The sequence below is a fragment of the Stenella coeruleoalba genome (genome assembly GCF_951394435.1).
Source record: "Stenella coeruleoalba genome assembly, chromosome: 3".
In the NCBI taxonomy this organism is placed as follows: domain Eukaryota; kingdom Metazoa; phylum Chordata; class Mammalia; order Artiodactyla; family Delphinidae; genus Stenella; species Stenella coeruleoalba.
The window spans coordinates 116,923,817-116,949,352 of record NC_137148.1 but is presented as its reverse complement, the minus strand read 5'-3'; the positions used below and the strand labels follow the sequence as shown (position 1 = coordinate 116,949,352).

The window sequence follows — 25,536 nt, the reverse complement described above, 5'->3', positions numbered from 1 at the left end:
CGAGTAAGAGTTGACCCGCAATGCTTTTATGGCATTGGCTAAACTTGGTCCCGCCCCTTACGCCAGCCAACCTATCCCGGGGCTGGAGCGTCCGCGGCTGGTCTGATAGGATCACTTGGCCGGAAGGTCTAGGGCGGATGATTTGGTATTAGCCGAGATGGCGGCTGCTGCAGCGAGTAGGGGGATCCGTGCCAAATCGGGCCTCCGTGAAATTCGTATCCACTTATGCCAGCGCTCGCCCGGAAGCCTGGGAGTCAGGTGAGGCGCGGCCCGGTGAGGCGGCGGGCTTCGGGACGCCGGGGTCACGACCTCGACCTCCCGGGTGTTTGAGGAGGCCCGCGCCCACACCGCACGCACGGTGCTCTTTTCGGCCTTGCAGGGACTTCATCGAGAAACGCTATGTGGAGCTGAAGAAGGCGAACCCCGACCTGCCCATCCTAATCCGCGAGTGCTCCGATGTGCAGCCCAAGCTTTGGGCCCGCTACGGTGAGCAGAGGACGCCGGGGACCTGAGACCCCGGTGGAGGAACAAGGGTTCGAGAAAAGAAAGGGCCGCCCAAGGTCACACAGAAACCTGTTCAGGAACTGAATTCGGACTTGCTGTTGACCTCGTTGCAGATAAGGAAATATACATTCGCAGGGTTACAGGATGCTTTGTGTCCCAATAACATCTATGTGGAGGCGGGCCCCGTCCTGCATAGGGATCAGGAGCTGTCGTCTTTGTAATTCAGAACAGGCTTCAGATAGGGGAGAAGGGATGCTGGTCCAGTCCATCAGTGTAGGTCCTTCCAAATTGTGTGGCCAGTGCCGGTCCAGACAGAGTGTGAGAATCTCAATAGTAAAAATCTAAAATAATGACTGTGTTGAGCACTTACTGCTAGGCCCTGTGCTGAGTGCTTTCCTGCCTAAATCTCATTTAACCTTAATTAATATGAGGGGTGGATTCTTTGGTTATTCAGCTAGTATGTATAACAGGGTTGAGCTTCTACCTCTGTTCCCCCTTCCTAGACTGCACTTCTGCCAGACTTCCATGGCTGGCTGTTTGTTATAATTCAGACTCCTCAAAAAGGCATTCCCTGGCCAGTTATGTAACATTGCCCCTTTACCCTATACAATTTTACCACATACTTATTAATATATTACCTATGTGTCATTTTACCACAATTTGAAAATTACTGCCATGTTGTCTGACACATAGGGACACACAATAAATATTTATACTTACTGAATAATGGTATTTTTAATCACGGCTTTTAACTAAACCTCACCCTAGCAATGTCTGGAGGACGGCAGGGAGTCACACCCAAGGCAGATCCATTATAACAGTGGACAACTGCAGTATGCCATGCACTAAACATTGTTTGGAGGAGGAACAAAGGTTTTCCTCCCAAAAGCCAGTAGACTAGAGAAGGAGATGGACACAAATAACTTTAGTTTAGATGAACAATGGGAGCCACTGAATGGGTACCATTAAAAGGCAGGCTCATGTAATACACTGCTCACAATGGTTAATAATAAATGCCTATCATGCCCCTTAAAACGTTCCTGAAACACTTTCCTTCCCATTATGACCGCCCAGAATCAGCCGAAATTCTACTACCCTTCCTATCCTACCAAGACTGTAAGTTGAAGACAGAGACCTTTTATTATACTTTGGTAGCCCGTACAGTGCAGAGCGGATACTTAATCACCTCCCTCTCTCTTCAGCATTTGGCCAAGAGAAGAATGTCTCTTTGAACAACTTCAGTGCTGATCAGGTAACCAGAGCCCTGGAGAATGTGCTACGTGGCAAAGCCTGAAGCCTCCACTGAGGATTAAGAGCAAGAGCCCCAGAGCCTGAGCTCTGCTGGACTGAGTACAATGTGGAGAAATGTGTTCTGTTCTTTATAAAGCTTGTGCTGAAAATGCTGTCTCAGGATGTTCTGTTTCTTATTCCACCGACTACCCCTTATTGTGCAATCAAATGAGGCAAAGCAGCTGAATATAAAAATAAAACTTATTTTATTCCATCCCATGAAAAGCCACCAGCTGCTGAAGAAAAAAAAAAAAGAAAGAAAGAACAAGAAAAAAGGAGATTCTATGGACCCAGATTAAGTAGGCCACGCTGGGTTCCCTCTGGTCCTCCCGCCTGGACATTGCTGGGTAAAACAGGAGGAGCTGGGATCCAGAGATCTTGACTTAGGCTTAGGTGTGGGAGCAGAGGGCATGATGTCATTATGGTTCTAAACCTCCCAAAGGGGCTCTATGGGCCAGGAAGCTGGGGAGTGGGGGAGATGGGGAGTGGAGTACATGACTTTGAGAAGTCAAGTCACCCATGAAGAGCTGTCTGCTGGAGAGCATGCACACGATCCTGGAGCTGTGCTACCTCCTCATGCCTTTGTAGGGCCTGCAGCCCTGACTGCTGCAAGAAGGCCTGGGCAGCCTGAGAGCAGGGAAGAAAAGGATTCAACACTGGGTCCCTCAGTGCTAACACGCAATTACCACAGCCTTATGGGTTAGCCCACGTCTTCTTGGAAGAATGCATTCCCAACAAGAGTATGGAAGTTCGGACCTGGAGCCCACATAGGCTAGCCAGGCCCAGAGCAATGACTAAAGTTACTGGAAGGAAAGGGGCCATGGTGAGACCAGAGGCTTCAGAACAGAAGGATTGGGGACTAAGGCCAGAAACCCACCCCTGGCTGATAGAGGAACAGCAGTTGCAGCAGCTCCAAACTCTGGCCTACTACTTCAGTGTCAGAGAAGGCCAACGTGTCCAGCAAGGAGGAGAGCAGGGGCCCTGGCCACAGACGCTGACAGTAAGCAGGACCTTTCTCTGCAACGTTGCACAGAACCGTGAGCACCTGCAGACAGATATATGTACACAGTCCCCACAAACGATGAAAACCAAAGATTTTAACGATAGCTTCTGTGGAATGCTGACCACATGCCCAGGCACTGTGCCAAGTAGTTTTATATGCATATTCTGTAATCCCCTCAGCCACCCTCAGGTAGGATTACTATTCCCAATTATAAATGAGGAAACTGAAGCCTAAGGTGGTTAGTTGATTTGCCCAAGGTTAGTTACTAGTAAATTACAGTTTAGGGACTCACACCTAGACTGTCTGGTCTATGACTGATGGTCTGGCCCTGAAGCCATCCATACCACACCACCTGCCAGCTCTCAGCTAAGGGTACTTCTGAGGGCTCAGGGCTGCTCCCACTGTTTACACTTTGGCCACCAGACCTTGGACTCAAGTGACCCCAATACCTACCAACACGCTCACCACATTAGATACAGACAACAGGTGCAAGAGGGGCTCAATCAGATCCAGGGAGAGCAAGGAGGTGCAGAAACTAGGACTGTTTGCTGGAAGGGAAAATGTCAGGGTGAAGTTCCTCCAACTGGGGCATGAAACCAACCCACTCCCAATCCTACCCTTGTCAGCCCAGGCCATGAGGAATTATTCCCAGTATCTAAAGGCCCAGGCCTAGGCAGATTATGGTGCTTACCAGTGAGGTTGTTAAGGAGCCAGAGGCCCTCAGGAAGCAGGCTGGGCTGTTTCTGGAGGAGGAACTGCAGGAGGATAAATAAGGCTGCCACAACACGCTCATCTCGGAGCTGCAGTTGCCCTCCCACAGCCTCTGCTGCTGCCTCTGTTAGCAAGTTGCTTAGACACCGAAGCACAGGGCATGCCAGCTGCAAAGATGAGTTAGGGTTCAGGTTTAAGGAGGAAGGGGCAATCTGCACACTGGAGCAGGAGCTGAGTAAAAAGAAAGGTCACCCAGAGGTTGACCTGTCCTCTTCACCTACCAGCTCCAGTCCTGCATCCTCAGTTCTCTGGACAGCCCCAGCCAAGTCCAACAGCAGCAGCCCCAGGGTGGACAGAGCACCCTGGGTGATGAGCAGGGCATTGTTGACCTGGCTGGGCAATAGGAAGCAAATAGTCACTACTCGGTCAATCCTACCTTTAAGGTGGCAAATGGCCTAGGTCTGTGGGTTTCCTGAGCTCCAAGAAGAGAGGACCATAAAACAAGGAAAACTCAGCACAACAATTCCAGAAACCAAAGTTCAAAAACCTGAGTGTCATGGAAGGAAGCCCCAGGGGAGGTTTGTGGCACTTCCCCAATTCGCCTATTACCTGCAGATGATGTAGTGAAGGCACCAGGCAAACTCCACAGCTACTCCGAGGTTCAGCTTTGGGCCAGGTTGCAACAGTTGCAGCATATGTTGTGGGAGAGTGGAGCCCAGGACAGAGCTGTCAGTAGAAGCAAAGCTGTGAGTAGGAACCACAGAAGGCAAGATGCCAGTCACTCTTCCCAAACCCTGAGAGCAGGTGGGAAAGCATCCAAACCCAAAGCTCTTCCCAGTCAGGCACATGGGGTTGAAATGTGCAACAGCTTTGGAAACAAGATTCGATCAGGCATCAGGGGCTACACTACCAAGTAGGTCACACCTGCCTACACATCTGGAGACTCAATTTTACTTACGGGATGATCTTCTCTGGAGCTTCCTTAGCCTGCAGAAGCTGGGACAAGGCATATCCAAGAGCTTCCAGCACAGTCAGATGGGGAGACTAGAAGCAGACAGAGTAGGGATCTGACTCTGGAACCTAGGCCATAAGATTTCCTGAGACTTTCAACCCCTTAGCACAGGGCAGAGGCTGGAGCTGCCTACCCAAAGCAGGTGGGGCATGTGGAGAGACGTGAAGGGAGGGGTGCCCAGAGAGGAAGCAAGGAGGTGGACACTTACCTGGATGCAGGCAGCCAAGGCCGGAACAATGCCCTGTGGCAGGAGCTGCCTTCTCACAGCCTCACTCTCCACAATCAGGTTACCCAGTGTATACAGACAGAGCTCCTGAGAGCAGGACAACAAAAGCACTGGGCTTGGCCTGTCTCAGGCCAGGGTGGGGTAGGGGTGGGAGTGGGGAAGCTGGAGCATACCTGTCCTTGAGGATCGGGGCACAGGGGAATGGGAGATGATGGGTGTGTGTATGGCTGGGGGCATCAGGAGAAACAGGTTTTCCTCTTTTGCCTACCTGCCAGCTCAAACTGGACCCAAAAGCACAATTTTTAAATCCAAACCAAGAACAAGGTAGGAAGGGGCAGGGCTTACTATAAAGTCTGAGCTGTGACCGGAGAGGTAGGTGAGAAGGTAGGAAGTGGCTGGCAGGCAGGCCTCAACTACTGCAGACTGCTCAGAGTGAGAGAGCTCATGAAGGCATCGAGCCGCCTCAAGCTGCAGCAGGGCCTGGTTGCTGGTCAGGAGCCCGACTAGGGTCCGAATGCTGCCCTCCAGCCTACATGAGTGAGCACCAGAGCCCTGCTCAGCCAGTGGCCCATCCCCCCCACACTCCTGTCCACCCCTCAGAGACCCAGCCACACACTCACACCACCCGCACTGACCTGATAAAGGTCTGTTGCGTCTCAGGGCGCTGCAAGCCTCGCCGAAGGCTGACCAGAGCCCCCTCTCTCTCCTTTTCCTCTGTCCCCCGCTGGGCTAACTGCAGGAACTGCTGGATCTGGAACCCAGGGCAGGGAGAAGAGAGATGGCAACATATAGTTGCCAGAAAGCAAGGCATGAGTTCTGCTCTGCCCACTTCAGCTGTGAGCCCTTCAATATGGCACTATTCCTAGAACTCATCATTCACAGTAATATGGCCAATAAGTGTCAACCTTGCAGTAGAGTGGACAGAAGAGGGAATCAGAACTGGGTTCAATACAAGCCCTGCCACTTACGCTACAGGGGACTAAACCCCAGTTTCTCACCTGAGAAAAGAGCATAACATCTACTCTGACTTTTTACTGTGTTATTTCAAGGATAACATTTAAACCTCTCAGCCTGACACAACCTATCCCTCTAGCGACTCTCCCCATGCAACCGACACTGCAACAACACTGCGCATCACATGACGTGTTTTTTAATGCTTCCAAGCTTTCGCATAATCTATTCTTTCTGCCTGGAATACCCTCCCCAGGTCCTCCACTTCCTTTAGATTTCTGCTCTCACTGCCTCTGGGAAGTTAGCTCTTTCTGGCTCCCTTTGGAAGACTCAGGGCTTTCTATTGTGCCTCATGTTTCCTTCATGACAGGTAGGAGCACATCTGTCTCCTTCAATGGGTTGTGAACACGTCAAAGAAAGGGACTCTCTCTTCATCTTTCTGTACCTCAGTACCCAGCATAGGTGCCTTGGTATAAAGTAAGCACACAATGAATAAATGGTATAACCTAGGTATAAGTACTTTGTAAACTATATATGTAAACATAATATAAACAGGGGATACCCAATGCTTGCTGAATGAATAAATGAGCTGAAAGAAATTCTTTCGTTCACTTATTCCATAAATACTGAGCATCTACTATATGCCAGATACTGTATAGGCATCTGAGTTTTCAATGATGACAAATAAGATAAGGTCCAGTTTCCTTTTCGTCTAGTTGGAGAAACGGTAACAAACAAACAATTAGTATGATTAATACTCTGCAGACCCACTTTAGATGCAGCAAATGCAAAGGCCTTGAGACAGGAAAGAGCCTGGTATATTGTTCCAAGAACTGAAAAGAGGACAATTTGTCTGAAATGAGTGAACTGATAAGGTTGGAAGTAGCAGAGGTTAGAACATGCTGGACTGTGTAGATCACAGGAAGGATTTTGGTCTCTGTGTTTTTAAAAGACGCATCTGACTGATGTATAGAGAATTAACTTGAGGAGGCAAAATTTCTGCAGATGACCTGTTAGGAGGCTGCTGTTAAGTATTCAGAGAAGAGGGTGGTGGCGATCGTGATGGCAACGCCATTTAAAAGACTCCACAGCTCTTTAGGAGGTTAAAAAAAAAGTGGGGGGGGAGCTAGGACTTGATGATGTATTGATGTGGGGATGAGGGATAGAGTTGTCGAGGATGATTCCCTGGTTTCCGGCTTGGCCCACTAGACGGAAGGAGGTATTGAAGGGACCAAGTTCAGGTTTGGGGGCGGACCTCGAGTACAAGAGAAGGTATTTGCCGCTACCTGGTGTGGATCTCACCAAGCACCCTGCCCCCTCACCTCGGCTTCCCCGAAGATCATGGCCACACATCCCTCCTCGGCTTCCTCCAAGGCTTCGTCTCTCAGCAGCCTCTTGCTGACCAGCTGCTGCTCTCTCCGTGCCTTCCGCAGTGCTGGGAGCAAAGGAGCCGCTTGATCATGGGAGGGGCACCCAGGACCCAGAACCCATCTCCAACCCTGGAAGCCTCCTCACCCCTACTCCGACCGCCATCCCCTCATCCTCCCGTGTTCCCTCGCCCGCCCGCACCTGCCTCCCGCTCCCGCCGGCGGCACCGTAGCTCCTCCACCCCGCAGCATAACGGCTTGAGGCGGCCCCGCTGTCGGCTCCACATGCTGGAACTGGAGTAAACCTGCACCAGAGAGAACGCAACAGGGCCCAGGAGTCTAGAAGATGGTACGGACTGCGCAGCCGCAGCGTAGAGCGGAAGGGGAGGTCCAGTGGGCGGGGCACGACGTGAAGTGAAGGAGGGGCGGGACGGGGCGGGGCGGAGCGAAGGTTAGAGGAGGAGTGGGATCTCTAGACGAACGAATTCCAGATAGCTGCCCCTTCCCTTGGCCTCCGGCTTCTCGGCTTCCGATCTAGTAAAGGAAGTAACCCAACCTCGACCCGGACAGCCCCAGGCCCCTAGCGTCACCTTCCACTCAGCAGACACAACCTACCCACCCCTAACAGATTCTAAACGAACATTCAAAACTACCCCGAGTTCTAGGAAGATGTCGAACGCCATTTCACTAATAACACGGCTCTCAGTGATGAAAGCTGGCTAACCCCTGGAAGTGCATTACCTTATTGAATGTTCGCCATGACAATTATCCTCATTTATCAGGTGAGAAAAAGGAAACAAATTCAATTATGTGTCACTGTTCTGGGTAAAAGTGAACCGCAAGGGCTTCCCTGGTGGCGCAGTGGTTAAGAATTTGGCTGCCAATGCAGGGGACACGGGTTCGAGCACTGGGCCAGGAAGATCCCACATGCCAGGGAGCAACAAAGCCCGTGCGCCACAACTACTGAGCCTGCGCTCTTGAGGCAGAGAGGCACAACTACTGAGCCCACGTGCCACAGCTGCTGAAGCCTGCGCACCTAGAGCTCGTACTCCGCAACAAGAGAAGCCACTGCAATCAGAAGCCCGCGCACCGCAACAAAGAGTAGCCCCTGCTCGCTGCAACTAGAAAAAGCCCGTGCACAGCAACGAAGACCCAACGCAGCCAAAAATAAATAAATTTATTAAATAAATAAAAATTTAAAAAATACTTTAAAAAAGTGAATGGCATTATTTTCAGGATAAAGTAGTTCTTTCATCAAATTTTGAGCGCCACTAATCTAGTAGGTACTGGGGAAACTGGTGAATTAAAAACTGTGCTCCAGGGGCTTCCCTGGTGGCGCAGTGGTTGAGAGTCCGCCTGCCGATGCAGGGAACACGGGTTCGTGCCCCAGTCCAGGAAGATCCCACATGCCGCGCAGCGGCTGGGCCCGTGAGCCATGGCCGCTGGGCCTGCGCGTCCGGAGCCTGTGCTCCGCAACGGGAGAGGCCACAACAGTGAGAGGCCCGCGAACCGCAAAAAAAAACCACAAAACCAACAACAACTGTGCTCCAGGGAATTCCCTGGCGTCTAGTGCTTAGGACTCGGTACTTTCACTGCCATGGCTCCAGGTTCAATACGTGGTCGGAGAACTAGATCCCGCAAGCCAAACAAAAACTGTGTTCCATACCCTCAAAATCTGAATTGTGGCCAACTAAGCCCTACATGGTCTAATCCCTGTATACCTCTCCAGCCTTACCTTACTCATCCCTCCTAGGATCTTTGTTCCCTAAATAAGCCCTGCACTTTTTCTCTTCTGGGCTTTTGCACAGGCTGTTCCACTGCCTAGAGCCCTGTCTCTGCCACCCCACCCTCACTACAACCAGCACTCTTCCCTTAATTAACACTGTCCTCGAGATCTCCAGAGTCCCCTACTCAGAACTACCGGACCACTGCCCCCGTTATGAGAACATATAGCACCGTACGCTTCTCCTTCATAACTCTTTTCACAGCTGACATTAAGTTACAGTGTAAGTGTTTAACGTTGTCTCCTCCCAAACCGCCTTCACAGCTCCAAGAGAGTAGAGTCCTGGTAGCACTTAAGGACTTTTATTGAGGGAATTCCCTGGTGGTCCAGGGGTTAGGACTCCACGCTTTTAGTGCCAAGGGCCCGCGTTCAATCCGTCGTGGGGGAATAAAGATCCTTCAAGCTGTGAGGCCAGGAAAAAAAAAAAAGTTAAAAAGAATTCTCACTGAGGCCTCTAATCTTTAGAAAGCTACTACTTAGGGCTTCCCTGGTGGCGCAGTGATTGACAGTCCGCCTGCTAATGCAGGGGACATGGGTTCGTGCCCCAGTCCGGGAAGATCCCACATGCCGCGGAGCGGCTGGGCCCGTGACCATGGCCGCTGAGCCTGCGCTTCCGGAGCCTGTGCTCCGCAACGGGAGAGGCCACAACAGTGAGAGGCCCGCGTACCGCAAAAAAAAAAAAAAAAAAAAAAAGAAAGCTACTACTTAGACAAATGTGCAAGTAAGAACAAATCCAGGAATGGGAACTGTTCTTCAAACCCATTTCCTTCCCTTTAATTTAATTCCACCTCTTGGAGTCAATTGATGAAGTCTTTGATTTCTTCCACAAAACATCTATTTAAATATCTGCAGACCATCATCCTGTTCTCCATATCTTCTCTTCAGGTCCAGCATCCATCCAGCCTCTGGACAGCCACTTATTGAACACCATTTATTCATTTAACTTTATTATTATTATTTTTTTATTTTGGCCGTGCAGCTTGAGGAATCTTAGTTCCCCCACCAGGGATCGAACCCGTGCCCCTTGCAGTGGAAGCGCAGAGCCCTAACCACTGGACCACCAAGGAATTCCCTGAGCACCATTTATTAATGCACCATGCTCTGGCTGGGGATAGGATTTGGGTCTTGTCCCCTTCCTCATGGGGCATGCTGGCTTCTAACACCTACATCTTTCTCCTGGTTGGGAAGATAAGGCAAGTTCCCAGGAAAAATCTGTGCTCTGCCCAGAGTGTCTGCTCAAATAGTTACAGCTGCCCAAGCTGTTTTTTATTTGGGGTTTTTGTTTGTTTGTTTGTTTTTGTTTTTTGCACTTATCTGCCTGGCGATTCTGTTAATCCTGTAAGAAACAGCCCCATGTTCTCTCTACTACAAGGCTAGCTGTTCCTTTCTCTAGAGCTCCTCCAAGTCCTTGTCTCCTCTGTAAGAGTCCTCTTCACTATGGACTGTAGTTCTGCATCTGCATTTGCCTCCCGCACCTACTAGAGTACTTGAGGAACCATGTGATGGTCACATCAGCATCCCAGGGCTTGGCATTTAGCGCTGGCACTTGGTTTAGACAAACGATAGATATTTTTTGAATCAAGATGTTAGTTGGGGACCTTTGCAGAAACATTATTGCCCCTCTTAGCTTGGACCCCTCATGCAGAGTGTCTCCCCTAAGGTGATGGAATTTTTTAACCATTTTTAAAAAATTGAAGTATAGTTAACTTACAATGTTGTGTAGTATATATATTGGGTTGGCCAAAAGGTTCGTTCGTTTTTTTCCGTAAGATGGCTCTAGTAGCACTTAGTTGTCTTTAACTTCATTCAAAATGATTTTGTTAGATTGTATGTGACAGCTGTCATATCAGCATGCATTTTAAAAAAGAGTTATCGAAATTGGTGAATTTTTGTGTAGCCATTTTAATATTGAAGATGGAAGGAAAAAAGCAACATTTTTGGCATATTATGCTTTATTATTTTAGGAAAGGTTAAAAACGCAACCGAAACGCAAAACAAGATTTGAGCAGTGTATGGAGAAGGTGCTGTGACTGATCGAACACGTCAAAAGTGGTGTGCGAAGTTTCATGCTGGAGATTTCTCACTGGACAATGCTCCACAGTCGGGTAAACCAGTTGAAGTTGATAGCGATCAAATCGAGACATTAATTAAAAACAATCAACTTTATACCACGCGGGAGATAGCCGACATACTCAAAATACCCAACTCAAGCGTTGAAAATCATTTGCACCAGCTTGGTTACGTTAATCACTTTGATGTTTGGGTTCCACATAAGTTAAGCGGAGGGAAAAGAAACTTCTTGACCATATTTCCGCATGCAATTCTCTACTTAAACGTAATGAAAACGTTCCATTTTTAAAACAAATTGTGATGGGCGATGAAAAGTGGATACTGTTAGGTGAGCCGACATGGGTTGTGAAAGAATTCACAGAAATATTAACAACGGAAGAAAAGAAAGTTTTTATTCCTCCACTTTCCAAGGGAGGAAAGGGGCCAGACACATAGGGTGGCATTGGCCCCAAAGGGTGGGGTTTGAATCTTTTATTAGGCTTCAAAGGGCAAGATGCAGGAAAAGGAGGTGGGTTCATGTATATTCTGGTCCACAGCAGTACCGGGGCTGGCTGTGTGTCTATAGGATGTGGTTTTTCGGAGAATAGACTTGCAGTCTTCAGTAATTTTCCAGGTCTCGGGTGTCTGAAAGAGACTTAATAGGTGTCCTTGACAGGTATTACTCCATTTTGAATCATGTTAGGTGGGTTTACAGATACTGTACAATAACGTGGAATGGAAGAGATCGTGGGTCAAGCGAAATGAACACCACCAACCACACCAAAGGACGGTCTTCATCCAAAGAAGGTGATGTTGTGTATATGGTGGGATTGGAAGGGAGTCCTCTATTATGAGCTCCTTCCGGGAAACCAAACGATTAATTCCAACAAGTACTGCTCCCAATTAGACCAACTGAAAGCAGCACTCGACAAAAAGCATCCGGAACTAGTCAACAGAAAACGCATAATCTTCCATGAGGATAACGCAAGACCGCATATTTCTTTGATGACCAGACAAAAACTGTTACAGTTTGGCTGGGAAGTTCTGATTCATCCTCCATATTCACCACACATTCACCTTCGGATTTCCATTTATTTCGGTCTTTACAAAATTCTCTTAATGGAAAAAATTTCAGTTCCCTGGAGGAATGTAAAAGGCACCTGGAACAGTTCTTTGCTCAAAAAATAAAAAGTTTTGGGAAGATAGAATTATGAAGTTGCCTGAAAAATGGCAGAAGGTAGTGGAACAAAAGGGTGAATATGTTGTTCATAAAGTTCTTGGTGAAAATGAAAAAATGTGTCTTTTATTTTTACTTAAAAACCAAAGGCACTTTTTGGCCAACCTGGTAGATATATATATTCTTTTTCAGATTCTTTTCCATTATAGGTTATTATAAGATACTGAATATAGTTCGTGTGCTATACAGTAGGTTCTTGTTGTTAAGGTGATGGAATTTCCTGAGGAGCCAGGCTTCAGTGGCCTGAGTCTTCTGAATGCAGAGACTCTGATGAAGAAAATAACAATGAAGGGTTATTGTTACAACCTTAGCCGTAGAGCTGGGATTCCAAGCCTTTTTGTCTGACTGCAGAGTCAGTGTATTTCACACTGAACTATACTCGTATCTTGGTCCTCAGGGATGTCCCAGTGACATGGTCTGGCCTTTAGGCATGGCTTAGGGTATTAGAACATGCCCAACAGGACACACAGGGAGCAGTGTGGTCCAATGGGGCTTCCTTGTTTGGATTGTGGACAGATGGAGCTACTTCTGGAAAAAGGGAAGTGAGAATTCAAATGTTTTTCATGTAGCTCTTTGCCCAGAAATCCAGAAGTTCAGACTTGTGAGGGCTGTTTTAAAAGCATAGCCCTTCTAAAATTGAGGGCAGTCATCAATTAGATCCCTTGAACTGTAACTTGCTTAATAAATAATATCGTGTAACCTGCCTTCACCTATCAAGCTTGCCTTAATTGTTCCTGCAAATTGCATACCCTCATGTAGCTTACACAATATGTCACAAGACTCCTTTAACTGCCCCTCTGTGGATAACACCTCTGACATATGGGTTGCTATAGTAACAGTTCCTTAAGTTGATTTTCAGGAACTTAGAGTCAGCTCTTGCCAGGTTGTGTTCCAGCTGATTAAGACTGCTTGGAACCACTGACCCTCCAACTGGGCCTGTGCGAGTGTTGGATGGATGGCCTTTTGACAACAGAAGGCCAAAACTTCACCCTCAGATCATGCTAATGCCACCACTTTCTGAACATGCATCCCATGAAGAAGGATGTAACTCAGATACACCTGAGCAGAATACTGATTACCTCACCTTTTTCCTGTCCCCAATCACCTTCCCCTGTACCTCCAACCACCCTATACCCTTCACCCATAAATATCCCAAGCCCCTTGCCTTCAGGGAGGTGAATCTGAGACTTGTTCTCCCTGCTCCTCACTTAGATGCCTTGTGAATAAACTCTTTCTCTGCTACAAACCAAAGCATCTCGTCTCAGTGTTTGGCTTACTGCCTGTTGGGCAAACAAACCTGGTTTGGTAACAATTCCCACCCTCTGGGACACTTGCTTTTTTTTCTTAACAAAGCAGTTGAGTTACTAATTAATCCTCATTCAACATAGGTCCAGCTTTTCATTCCTAGGGCATAGGAATTGTCCTGGGGAAAGGGCAGGAGATAGCTAGGTACAAGTGGGAAAATTATATTTAGGAATATCTCATTTCTCAAATTTCAGGGTGGGGAAGTGGAAACTAAGAGAGCGAGGGACTTGGCCAATGTGTCTCTGTTAAACACATAGACTTCTCTACTTTTAAGAAAGCTATCACTTTAAAAAATTGTGAGGGGACTTCCCTGGCGGTCCAGTGGTTAAGACTCTGCTCTTCCAATGCAGGGGGAACGGGTTTGATCCCTGGTCGGGGAACTAAGATGCCACATGTCATGCGGCCAAAAAAAAAAAAGCTGTTATTTCTTAATAAACAAATTTAAAGAACAAGTCAGCAAAAAAAAAGGAGGGCGGGGGAGCTATTCCTCAGACCAACTTTCTTCTCTTGAACCTAATTCTAGCCCTTGGAGTCAATAGATGAAGTTTGCAATCTCGTCCACAAAATATCCAGTTAAATACCTTAGGATATTCAGGGAGTTGGACTTGGGTGACAGGAGGTTAACAGTAATTACCAAGACTAGGGAAAATTAAGGAACTACCGGGGTTGAGTCACTGGGCTATAGGCAGGGGACGTGAGAGTCCTGGCCTGAGGCAGTGAGGATCTTCCTTTCCCCATCCCAGACAAGGCTGGGGGCGCCTGAGTCATCAGGGCACTGCCTGAGGCACAGTGCCCTAGACACCTTGCAAGATACTTCCTGTTATGGCTCCTCTCCTGGCAAAATCATTCACTGCAAAATTTCCTGGGACAGCGGATGGGGTGGTTGGGAGGAGGAAATGTGGGGAGTGACAGGGTTCAAAGAGGAGGGAACGGAGTGACATCCCAGGGTTACATAAACTTTCAGAGGCTGCCAGAGGGTAAGGACAGATAAGTTTGTGGAGCCTGGAAGCCGACGAGAGCCGCTGTAAAGGAAAGAAGCCAGGCGGGGAGGCAGAGGTTCTGAGGACCTATCGACCATGGTGAGTGTATGCTCTTGGGGCCGAAGGAGGGCTACTCGGGGAACCTTAGGGACCGGCAGGATCCGCCCTGACCTCCGCTGTCTTCGCAGGTGTGCGTGCCCTGTCTGCTGCTGCTCCTGCTGCCAGTGCTACGTGTGTCTGCGGCCACACCAGAGCCCTGCGAGCTGGACGAAGATGATTTCCGCTGCGTCTGCAACTTCACGGATCCGAAGCCTGACTGGTCTAGCGCCATGCAGTGTATGGTTGCTGTCGAGGTGGAGATCCGTGGCGGCGGCCACAACCTGGAACAGTTTCTAAAGGGCGCCGACGTCGACTCGAAGCAGTACGCTGACACGATCAGGGCTCTGCGCTGGCGGCGGCTCACGTTGGGCGCTGCCCAGGTTCCTGCTCTGCTTCTGGTCGCCCTTCTGCGTGCTCTCGGTTACTCCCGGCTCAAGGAACTGACGTTTGAGGACCTGGAGGTAACCGGCCCGATGCCGCCGCCGCCTCTGGAAGCCACTGGACCTGCGCTCTCCACCCTCAGTCTCCGTAACGTGTCGTGGGCAACAGGAGGTGCCTGGCTCGGCGAACTGCAGCAGTGGCTCAAGCCTGGTCTCAGGGTACTGAACATCGCGCAAGCACACTCGCTTGCCTTTGCCTGCGCACAGCTCCCCACCTTCCAGGCCCTCACCAGCCTAGACCTGTCTGACAATCCTGGACTCGGCGAGCGCGGGCTGATTGCGGCTCTCTGTCCGCACAAGTTCCCGGCCCTCCAAGGTCTAGCGCTACGCAACGCGGGGATGGAGACGCTCAGCAGCGTGTGCGCTGCGCTGGCGGCGGCGAGTGTGCAACCCCACCGACTAGACCTCAGCCACAACTCGCTGCGCGCCACCGCCCCGGGCGCTACCTCGTGTGCCTGGCCCAGCGCACTGAGCTCTCTCAACTTGTCGTTCGCGGGGCTGGAGCAAGTGCCTAAAGGACTGCCGCCCAAGCTCAGCGTGCTTGATCTCAGCTGCAACAGGTTAAGCAGGGCGCCGCGGCCAGACGAGCTGCCCGAGGTAAATAACCTGACACTGGACGGGAATCCCTTTCTGGACCCTGGAGCCCTCGAATACCAAGAAGACCTGAAGAGCTCCGGTGTGGTCCCAGTCTGTGCACGTTCCGCCTTGACCATGGGGGTGTCAGGAGCCCTGGCACTGCTTCAGGGAGCCGGGGACTTTGCCTAAGGCCCAGTGGAGAAGGGGGAGAGGAATTAATTGGCTCAGATTGTCCTGGCTCTGGGAGAGCCTCGTCAGGACATCTCAACCAACCAACCCTCTGCCCCATCTTCATTAAAATCTTAAAACAGCGGGTCCATGACATTCACTCAACAGACATTTACTGGGCACACTGCTGGATAGCGAATCCATTATACTTAAACTTTCTTCATCCTAACTCCCTAGAAACCATACCTGCCCTTACTTAGAAAAGAACTACAGGGGCAGAAAGGGCAGGGAAAAGTCGCCTGTCTAGGGCTGTGTGGCAGAACCAAGGGTTTCTGCCCAATGCGGGCTTTCTGAACAGATTCCTGGCACCTGTTAAAGGATGTTTGAATGGTAAACATGCCTAGGAGGATACAGAATGTTTCCTCTCTGGTACATTTTCCAAGAGTCAGCTTCTCCCTTTCCAAGGTAATAAAACCCAGAGCCATTTGCTTATTTTCACTCTCTTTTTTTCCTCCAACCCCCAGTGAGGAGAGACAGCTATGCCACTTGTTCTACATAAGGTCTGAGTTTTATAATTTCAGGGTTCCTCTCCTGTAGCGTACAGCCCCTCTGCACACACAGGTACACTGGCTTTCGCTGTGTCATGTAATGGGGAGTTTGGGGTTGGGGAACTGATAGAAGATGCTGTCATTTAACAGCCTGTCTCTGAACCAGAGATCTTGTGACTATGTTAGTATATGTGTGTATATTCGTTCTTTGATTTGCAAACAGGATAACACCTTAGACCCTTCACAGCTTCGCAGACCCCTGCACAGGGCAATTAATAGTATACGTCCTCTGAACCACATTATCTCAGCGACCCAGGACATCAGCCAAGCAGCCAAGAGGTACTGTTCCTTCTAAGGGTCCCTTCTTCATTACATCAAGGAGGCAGCCACACCCAGCAGAGATCTAGGTATCTGCCTCCAGGGGGACCTCAAGAGGAGTGGGAGGAGGCATGTAAACATAGCCCTCCAGGCTGCCTCCCTCCAGTGTCCAGAACCACACAGATAGGAATGGAGAATGCAAATTAACATTGATGGGAGAGTTACACAGGTTATCAGACCATGGGCTCAAAGAGTCATAGGGGCAGCTAAATAAACTGCCAATCTATGTGAACCACACTGACTCCATTTTGTCACCTCCATCTTAGGCCCACAGTCTTGCCCCTCCCCTTTCTGCACAACTGAGCTTTAGTCTACTCACAAGGAGTGCACCCAAGCCAGATTACTTTCCTAACAACTTTTACTCTTGCCTTCATGTGATATGAAAACTGGAAGAATGCCTTTTTTGACACAGATGGTTAATGGTCATGAGACCCCCCCAGGAGGAAAAAGCCCCGGTTCCCTTGGATGCAGATGTGCATCTTACTTGGTAGTCAAATTCTGTTTTTCGCTTTGGTCCCTTTAAATCCAAGGTATCCCCTTCGCAGAGCGCCGCTGTGAATGCCTCTGGATCCTAGCTGTATGTAAGTTCACAATACGCATTATGTAATATGGCTGTATGTCAGTACGCACAATAAACTTCAAAATTGCACTTTATGGAGTTGTCTGCTTTGTTTTTTGGTCTCAAGGTTCTTTCTCAGTTCGGTAGATATTATTCAATATCTCTGCCTCCCAACACTTTTGCATGTGGATAGACAGTTTTCCCAATACCATTTTTTGAAAAGACATTAAATGGTCTTGGCATCCTTGTCGAAAATCATTTGACCATATATGTGAGGTTTTATTTCTGGGCTGTCTATTCAATTCTATTGGTCCATATATCTGTTTTTTTTTTTTTTTTTTTTTTTTTTTTTTTTTTTTTTTGCGGTACGCGGGCCTCTCTCACTGCTGTGGCCTCTTCCGTTGCGGAGCACAGGCTCCGGACGCGCAGGCTCAGCGGCCATGGCTCACGGGCCCAGCCGCTCCGCGACACGTGGGATGTTCCCGGACCGGGGCACGAACCCGCGTCCTCTGCATCAGCAGGCGGACTCTCAACCACTGCGCCACCAGGGAAGCCCCATATATCTGTTTTTATGCCAGTACCACACTGTTGTGGTTACCGTAGGTTTGTAATAGGTTATGAAATCACGAAGTGTGAGATCTCCAATTTTATTCTTTTTTTCAAGATTGTTTTGGCTCTTTGGGGTCCCTTGAGATTCCACATGAATCTTAGGATGGATTTTTCTATTTCTGCAAAAAATGCCATTAGATTTTGACAGGGATTTAATTAAATCTGTAGCTTGCCTTGGGGAGTGTTGATATCCTAATAATAATTATTTTAATTATTAATAATTATTATTAATAATTAATAATTATCATTTAATTATTAATAATTATTAATAATTATTAGGATAATAATTATTATCCTAATAATAATAATCGGATCCTTCCGATCCATGAATATGGGATGATTTTCCATTTACTTGTGTCTTCTTTAATTCTTTCAGCAATTTTTGTAGTTTTCATTGTAAGTCTTTCATCTCTTCAGTTAATTTCTAAGTACTTTATTTTATTTTTTGATGCTATTGTAAATGGAATTGTTTTTCTTAATTTCCTTTCCAGACTGTTCATTGTTAGTGCATAGAAACTGCTGAACTGAAACAAATAGACTGCCAGATAGTTCTCCTGCAAAGACAGGTTTCTTTGGGATCAGCAGAGAATTGCAATTCAGGGGTCTGCAACCACGGCGAGCTATCAATACATGCAAGTTTCTGTATGGCAAAGGTAGGAGAACACTTTTATACAGAGGAAAAGGAAGGTGGGAGGGCTCCTTGCCAGTAAAAAAGGAGTCTTTCTTCTTCCTGTTGGGCTCTGCTAAGGTCTCAGGGCATGAAGCAGTCCCTTCTGGTCTCCCAACTCTATTTAATTGAGGTTTCTGTTTATTTTTTTACAAAACTCACTGGATTTTGTTTGTTGGTTTTGTATGCTTCAACTTTGCTGAATTTGTTTATCAGTTCTAACAGGTTTTTTTGTGTGGAATCTTCAGGATTTTCTACATATAAGATCATGTCATCTGTGAACAAAGACAATTTTACTTCTTCCTTTCCAGTTTGGATGTCTTTTGTTTCTTTTTCCTGCCTAACTTCTTTGGCTAGGATCTCCAGTACTATGTTAAATAGAAGTGACAAAAGTGGGCATCCCTGTCTTGTTCCTGATCTTAGAAAGTTTTGTCTTTCACCATGGAGTATGATTGATGTTACGTTCATGAGATAATCTTCATTAAGATGAGGGAAACAGCATGATTGTATGCAGATAGGAATAAGATATATATATTTTCTCTTTATTCTGGTAAAAAATATATATATATAGTAAAGTTTGCCATTTTAACCATTCTTAAGTGTAAGGTACAGTGGTATTAATTACATTCACAGTATTGTGCAACCATCACCACAATTTCCAGAATTTTTTTGTCACCCCAAGAGAAACTCTGTACCCGTTAAGCAAATACTCTCCACTTCCCTTCCCCTAGAGCCTGGGAACATCTAATCTACTTTCTGTCTCTATGAATTTGCCTATTCTACATATTGAATATAAGTGGGATCATACAGTATTTGTGTCTGGTTTATTTAACTTAGTATAATGTTTTCAAGGTTCATCTATGTTGTAGCATGTGTCAGTACTTCATTGCTTTTTATGGCTGTATGATACGCCATTGTATTATAAACTACATTTTGTTTATTAATTCATCTATCAATGGACAGATTTGGCTATTGTGAATGATGCTACTATGAACATTTTAGTACACAGATCTGTTTATGTACCCCTTTTCAGTTCTTTTGCATATATACCTAGGAGAAGTTTTGCTGGATCATATGGTAATTATATGTTTAATGTTTTGAAGAACCTCCAAACTCTTTTCCACAGCGGCTGCACCATATTACATTCCCATCAGCAATGGATAAGGGTGTGGACTTCCCTGGTGGTGCAGTGGTTAAGAATCTGCCTGCCAGTGCAGGGAACACGGGTTCGAGCCCTGGTCTGGGAAGATCCCACATGCCGCGGAGCAACTAAGCCTGTGCGCCACAACTGCTAACCCTGCCCTCTACAGCCCGCGAGCCACAACTACTGAGCCCCTGTGCCACAATTACTGAAGCTCACGTGCCTAGAGCCCGTGCTCCGCAACAAGAGAAGCCACTGCAATGAGAAGCCCATGCTCCACAATTAAGAGTAGCCCCGGTTTGCCGCAACTAGAGAAAGCCAGAGCGCAGCAACGAAGACCCAACGCAGCCAAAAATACATTAATTAATTTTAAAAAATGTATGAGCGTTCTTATTTATCCACTTTCTCACCAACGGTTTTCTTTTTAATTACGTTACCTCTTTTTATTTTACAATACATTTCAAAAATGCCATGAAAGTTGCCTTAACTGCTCTATAAGACCTGGAATCAAAGAACACTGAGAATTAGAACACACAAACATCAAGCTGTAATACCTACTTGTGCTGAACGATTACTACCAAAAGGATGTCATTTTTTAAACAAGCAGATGTGTGTCAATGCAAAATACAATACAAACTTGTTAAAACAGAACAGTAAACTTTGTTTCAATGGCTATAGAAAGAGGTGGTTTTGTTTTTTTTCAATGCATCTGGTCTGGCAGCATTATGCATTTAAAGCAATACGTGCCCTGGGGCTTCCCTGGTGGCTCAGTGGTTAAGAATCCGCCTGCCAATGCAAGGGACATGGGTTCGAGCCCTGGCCCGGGAAGATCCCACATGGCACGGAACAACTAAGCCCGGGCACCACAACTACAGAACCTGAGCTCTAGAGCCCATAAGCCACAACTACTGAGCCCACATGCCACAACTACTGAAGTCTGTGTACCTAGAGCCCATTCTCTGCAACAAGAGAAGCCACTACAATGAGAAGCCTGCCCACCACAAGGAAGAGTAGCCCCCGCTCGCCGCAACTAGAGAAAGCCTGTGCACAGCAACGACGACACAACATAGCCAAAAATAAAAACAAACAAATAAATAAATGTATATTAAAAAAAGCAATACATGCCCTGAAAGTTTGTATTTTCAGTTGTGTGTATCAACTGAATCAGAGCCCATTTTTTTTCTTTTTATTAGAGCCATACTAGTGAGTAAGAAGTGGTACCTCATTATGTTTTTGATTTGCATTTCTTTAATGACCAAGGATTTTGAGCATCTTTTCACATGCTTGTTGGCCATTCGTATAGCTTCTTTGGAGAACTATTCAAATTTTTTTTCCTAGTTATTAATTGTTGTTTGTCTTTTTGCATTTCACTAATGTATAATGACATTGAGCATCTTTTTATGCACTGTGTATATGTTCTTTGGAGAAATGGCTATTCAAGTCTTTCCCTCATTTTTTACTTGAGTTGTTTGTCTTTTTGTTGCTGAGTTGTAGGAGCTCTCTATATATCCTGGATAGTAGATCATCATCAGGTATATAATTTGCAAATATTTTCTCCCATGTTGTAGGCTGCCTTTTCATATTTTTGATAATGTCTTTTGATGCACAAAAGTTTTTAACTTTGATGAAATTCAGTTTATCATGTTTTCTTCTGTTGTGCTTGCTTTTGGTATCATATCTAAGAACTCATTGCCAGATTAAAGGCCATGAGGATTAGTTTCTGTATTTTCTTCTATGAGTTTTATAGTTTTAGCTCTTAAGTTTGGGAAATTGATCGATTTGAGTTAATTTTTGTATATGGTCTGAGGTAAGGGTCCAACTCCATTCATCGGTATCTGGATGTCCAGGTGTCCCAGTGCCATTAGTTAAAAAGATTAATCTTTCCTCATTGAATGTTCTTGATGTCCTTGTCAAATCAGCTGTCCATAGAAACATGAGTTTATTTCTGGACCCTTACTGCTCTGCTCTCTCACAGATCTCTATGTTTGTTCTTATGCCAGTACCACAGTGTCTTGGTTACTATAGCTTCACAATAAGTTTTGAAATCAGGAAGTGTGAGTCCTCCAACTTTGTTCTTCTTTTATAAGATTGTTCTGACTATTCAGCATCTGTTGAAATCCGTATGAACTTTAGAAGGAGGAACAGAAGCTGAGAGTGAAGGAACGAATAAATAGGTTATGCAATGAAGGAAATCCAGTATTACAACAAATGCTTCAAAAGAGGCTCAGAGAAAAAGATGGTATGTCCCTTAGTTCAGTTATACCAGATGTCTCAGGGTGAAACCATCTAACCCTGAGACCACTTTTGCTTTGGAACCTGATGAGAGATAGGAGAAGACTGCAAACCTGGGTGGCCTTGCCGTGGGAGACGTTTTGATCGTAAATTATAATGATGGACTGAACTAATTACTCTTATTTTTCATGTAACAGCTACACAACGAGATATAACACTGGCATTGTTGGTAAGACTACAGTATTAATATTGATAGTCAAATGTATGGGAAAATACAAGCCTCCTATGCCTACCCCACACTGATTCCTCCAGATGTTAGGCATATTCATCTTGTTACTATTGCTCTACCTGTTATATAGACGTACACCAAATGTAGATGATCAGACAGGTATGATTCTTTTGGCTATAAGGGATCCTTGGTGAAAAACCAGAGAGTGGCTTGTGATATAACAAAGAACTTATCTGGCCTTTGTCTTCGGTTACTGGCACAAAGCTTCAAAAACCTTTGGAATTTCCGGAGCAATAGGAGTCTCTCTGTTATACTAATGAGGTGACTTCTGGCAGGGCTCCTAGGTAGCTCTAGGATGGAAGAGGTTACTCACTAGAAATAAACAACCATGCAGGGACTTCCCTGGTGGTCCGGTCCTTAAGACTCTGTGCTTCCACTGCAGGGGGCACAGTTTTGATCCCCGGCCATGGAACTAAGATCTTGCATGCCACGCAGCACGGTCAAAAAAAGAAAAACCATGCAGATTGAAGGGCTGGAGTTGAATTCAATCACATAGCCTATGATTTAATTAATCATGCCTACATAATGAAATCTCATCGAAAAATGCTGGACAATGAGGCTCAGGGAGCTTCCTGGTTGGTGAACACACTGATGTACTGGGAAGGCATACCCTCACTCCACAGGAACAGGAGCTCCTGCCACTCAGGACCCTTCCAGACCTTGCCCTACATAACTCTTCTGTTGGAAGCCATCCTGGAGTCCCTGCGCCATGACAAAGTCATGATGCAATCAAAGGCAGGACTGCAAAGCAGCACTGTGCCAGGACGGCGGACTACATCTCTATTGATTTGTTTGGTTGTGTTAAGCTTATATATGGAAACAGCACTAGGGGGATTTGCGCCCAGGGTTAGGAAAATGAGAAAAACTACTACCCCCTGCTACTAGTATTACCACAAAATGGAAAGTACCTATTCCGGCCCCAGGAAACTGGGAACGCAATACACAATCTGGAAATATAGGGATGTTCCTATGGAAAACACCCCCAATTGAACAACTGTGGCCCTACGAAGGGGTTGTTGATGATTTTGGTTTTATCTGGGTCCACTATAAAGAAAGGTTAATACTCTGGCAACAATTGCCGGATGATAAACAGGAGCGTAGGAGGTATTGTGAGTGCTACTAGTGGAGTCAGCAACACAGGAACTGTAGGATATATTGTAAATATTTTCAAGGCACTATTCAAAACACTTGCCCATGCAGAAAGAACACGAAGACTGCACTTCTGTGATAAAGACTTACATAATAGCTTGGCTTAACTACTAGAAAATAACCTGCAACTAATGAGAACTTGGGGAAATATCTTGATAGCACATCTAGAAACTACAGACAATTCTAAGGTAATCTTTTTTTTTTTTTTTTTTGCGGTACGCGGGCCTTTCACTGTTGTGGCCTCTCGCATTGCGGAGCACAGGCTCCGGACGCGCAGGCTCAGTGGCCATGGCTCACGGGCCCAGCCGCTCCGCGGCATGTGGGATCTTCCCGGACCGGGGCACGAACCCGTGACCCCTGCATCAGCAGGCGGACTCTCAACCACTGCGCCACCAGGGAAGCCCTAAGGTAATCTTTTGAGGAAATCTTGTGGTCAAGGGTTTGAGGCCTAAGGCTAGACTATATTATGATAATTATGTTTTGATTATGTAAACCAAAAATATATAAGCTTGCTGAATAACAATAAAGTATGCTACTATCTGCCTGACTCCAGAGACAGTGTCAGTCTCGTTCTTTCTCCGTCGCTGACTCTGTTCCTCCCTCAGGTACTCCTGGACTCGTTGGAGCTGGACTCCAACACTCTTCATCTGATTGTTCACTTGCATGCTTTATAATTAAAAAAAGGTAATCATAAATAGAGCACTTTCCCGAGTTCTGTGAGTCATTCTAGTGAATTATTGAACCTGAGGGTTGGTTGTGGGAACCCAGGAATCTGTAGCCAAGTCAGGCAGTACTACAAGTAACCTGGGGATCCCACTTGTGGCTGGAACCTGAAATAAGGGGTCTTATTGAGAACCTTGCATTTTAACTTGTGGGATCTGGCGCTAACTCCAAGTAGTTAGTGTCACCTACAAATTGGCGCTTGCCATCTACCTCTACAAGGATCAAATTATGAGCTGCTGCAACTGCTGACCTTCAACACCCCCTGAAAGGAGTTCAGGGTGGAGATGAGGAATGAGGCGCTCTGTGCTCTAGGAAAAACTGGCAAAACAGGTCTTCAGATACATATTTTCAGGAGACAATTTTATGAGTCCAACTGTTGCATCTCCTTGTACCTAGAAAAGCACTAAAATCATACCTCATGGTGACACCTGCTCCTGGTAACTAGCAGTAACCTTCACGACACTAGCAGAAACCTCCTGCAAAGGAATATGTGCTTCATTGCACGTATTCCCCCGGCACCAAAATCACATATATACTGAACTTCCCCCGCTACCTCTTTGGAGCAGCTTCTCAGAGCAATCTGAAATGCTGTCTACTGGACTATAGTCCTAATTTTACCCCAAATAAAACTTAACTCACAATTCACAGGTTGTGCTTTTTTTTTCAGTCGACATTAGTATCAGAATTGGATTGAAATGTAGGACGCCCAGTCAGTGTTAGAGAATTGGTGTCAGATACAGTAACTATAATGCTTTTTTGGGTTCTGTAAGTCATTCCAGCAAATTATGGAAGCTGCAGGAGTAGCGGGTATACCTGGGAGTGTAGATAGCTAGCCAAAGTGAGGACCCCTGAGCTTGAGACTAGCGTCTGAATTTAGGGTAGTCTTATTGCAACTGTGCTCTTACCTGTGAAGTCTGGCCAAACTCTGGGTAGTTGGTGACAGAAGTAATTTCATCCTACATGGAACATTATTCAGCCACAGAAACAAAAGAAGTACTGATACATGCTACATCATGGATGAACCTTGGAAAACAAGAAAAAAGCCAGTCACAGAAAGAACACATATTATGTGAGTCCACTTATATGAAATGTCCAGAATAGGCAAATCTATAGAGGCAGAGAGTAGATGAGTGGTTGTTTAAGGGTCAGGATAGGGTGGGGGTTAGGGAGGTTATAGTAAAGGAAAGCAAGTTTCTTTATAAAGTGATGGAAACGTTCTAAAATTAACCGTAGTAAGAGTTACACATATCTGAAAACGTACTAAAAACCATTGAATAATACACTTTAAGTGGGTGAATTGTATGGTATATGAATTATATCTCAACAAAGCTGTCAGTTTTTAAAAAGGTAGTTATCTTTTATAAATACATACTGAAATAGCTATATGTGAAATATAAGGTGTGTGGGATTTGCTTCAAAAGAATCCACTGGGGGCTTCCCTGGTGGCGCAGTCGTTGAGACTCCGCCTGCCGATGCAGGGGACGCGGGTTCACGCCCCGGTCCGGGAAGATCCCACATGCCACAGAGCGGCTGGGCCCGT

At 46.5% G+C, this 25,536-nt stretch overlaps 3 protein-coding genes across 5 annotated transcripts; 2 read left to right on the top strand and 1 right to left on the bottom strand.

Moving 5' to 3' along the window:
* The first annotated feature begins 101 nt into the window (after positions 1 to 101).
* Positions 102 to 1,848, top strand: NDUFA2 (NADH:ubiquinone oxidoreductase subunit A2). The gene is made up of 3 exons (XM_079918406.1): positions 102 to 258; positions 380 to 486; positions 1,707 to 1,848. The coding sequence occupies exons 1-3, from the start codon at positions 158 to 160 to the stop codon at positions 1,796 to 1,798; spliced, it is 300 nt and encodes a 99-aa protein (XP_079774532.1). The 5' UTR covers positions 102 to 157; the 3' UTR covers positions 1,799 to 1,848.
* Positions 1,849 to 2,286: 438 nt separating this feature from the next.
* On the bottom strand, positions 2,287 to 24,921 carry TMCO6 (transmembrane and coiled-coil domains 6). 3 transcript variants are annotated; one of them, XM_079918395.1, is made up of 13 exons: positions 24,412 to 24,921; positions 7,267 to 7,369; positions 7,020 to 7,132; positions 5,382 to 5,497; positions 5,092 to 5,275; positions 4,729 to 4,833; positions 4,467 to 4,552; positions 4,118 to 4,234; positions 3,790 to 3,901; positions 3,489 to 3,675; positions 3,251 to 3,345; positions 2,672 to 2,839; positions 2,287 to 2,421 (listed from the first exon to the last, which is right to left on the bottom strand). In XM_079918395.1, exons 2-13 carry the CDS (start codon positions 7,349 to 7,351, stop codon positions 2,308 to 2,310), a joined length of 1,482 nt encoding a protein of 493 aa, XP_079774521.1. In that variant the 5' UTR covers positions 7,352 to 7,369; positions 24,412 to 24,921; the 3' UTR covers positions 2,287 to 2,307. The 3 variants fall into 3 exon arrangements, with proteins under 3 accessions (XP_079774521.1, XP_079774523.1, XP_079774522.1); XM_079918397.1 differs by lacking the exon at positions 24,412 to 24,921 and having other exon boundaries at positions 3,489 to 3,552; positions 7,267 to 7,404; XM_079918396.1 differs by lacking the exons at positions 4,729 to 4,833; positions 24,412 to 24,921 and having other exon boundaries at positions 7,267 to 7,404.
* CD14 (CD14 molecule) lies at positions 14,175 to 17,473 on the top strand. The gene is made up of 2 exons (XM_079916317.1): positions 14,175 to 14,517; positions 14,607 to 17,473. The coding sequence occupies exons 1-2, from the start codon at positions 14,515 to 14,517 to the stop codon at positions 15,720 to 15,722; spliced, it is 1,119 nt and encodes a 372-aa protein (XP_079772443.1). The 5' UTR covers positions 14,175 to 14,514; the 3' UTR covers positions 15,723 to 17,473.
* Positions 24,922 to 25,536: the final 615 nt, after the last annotated feature.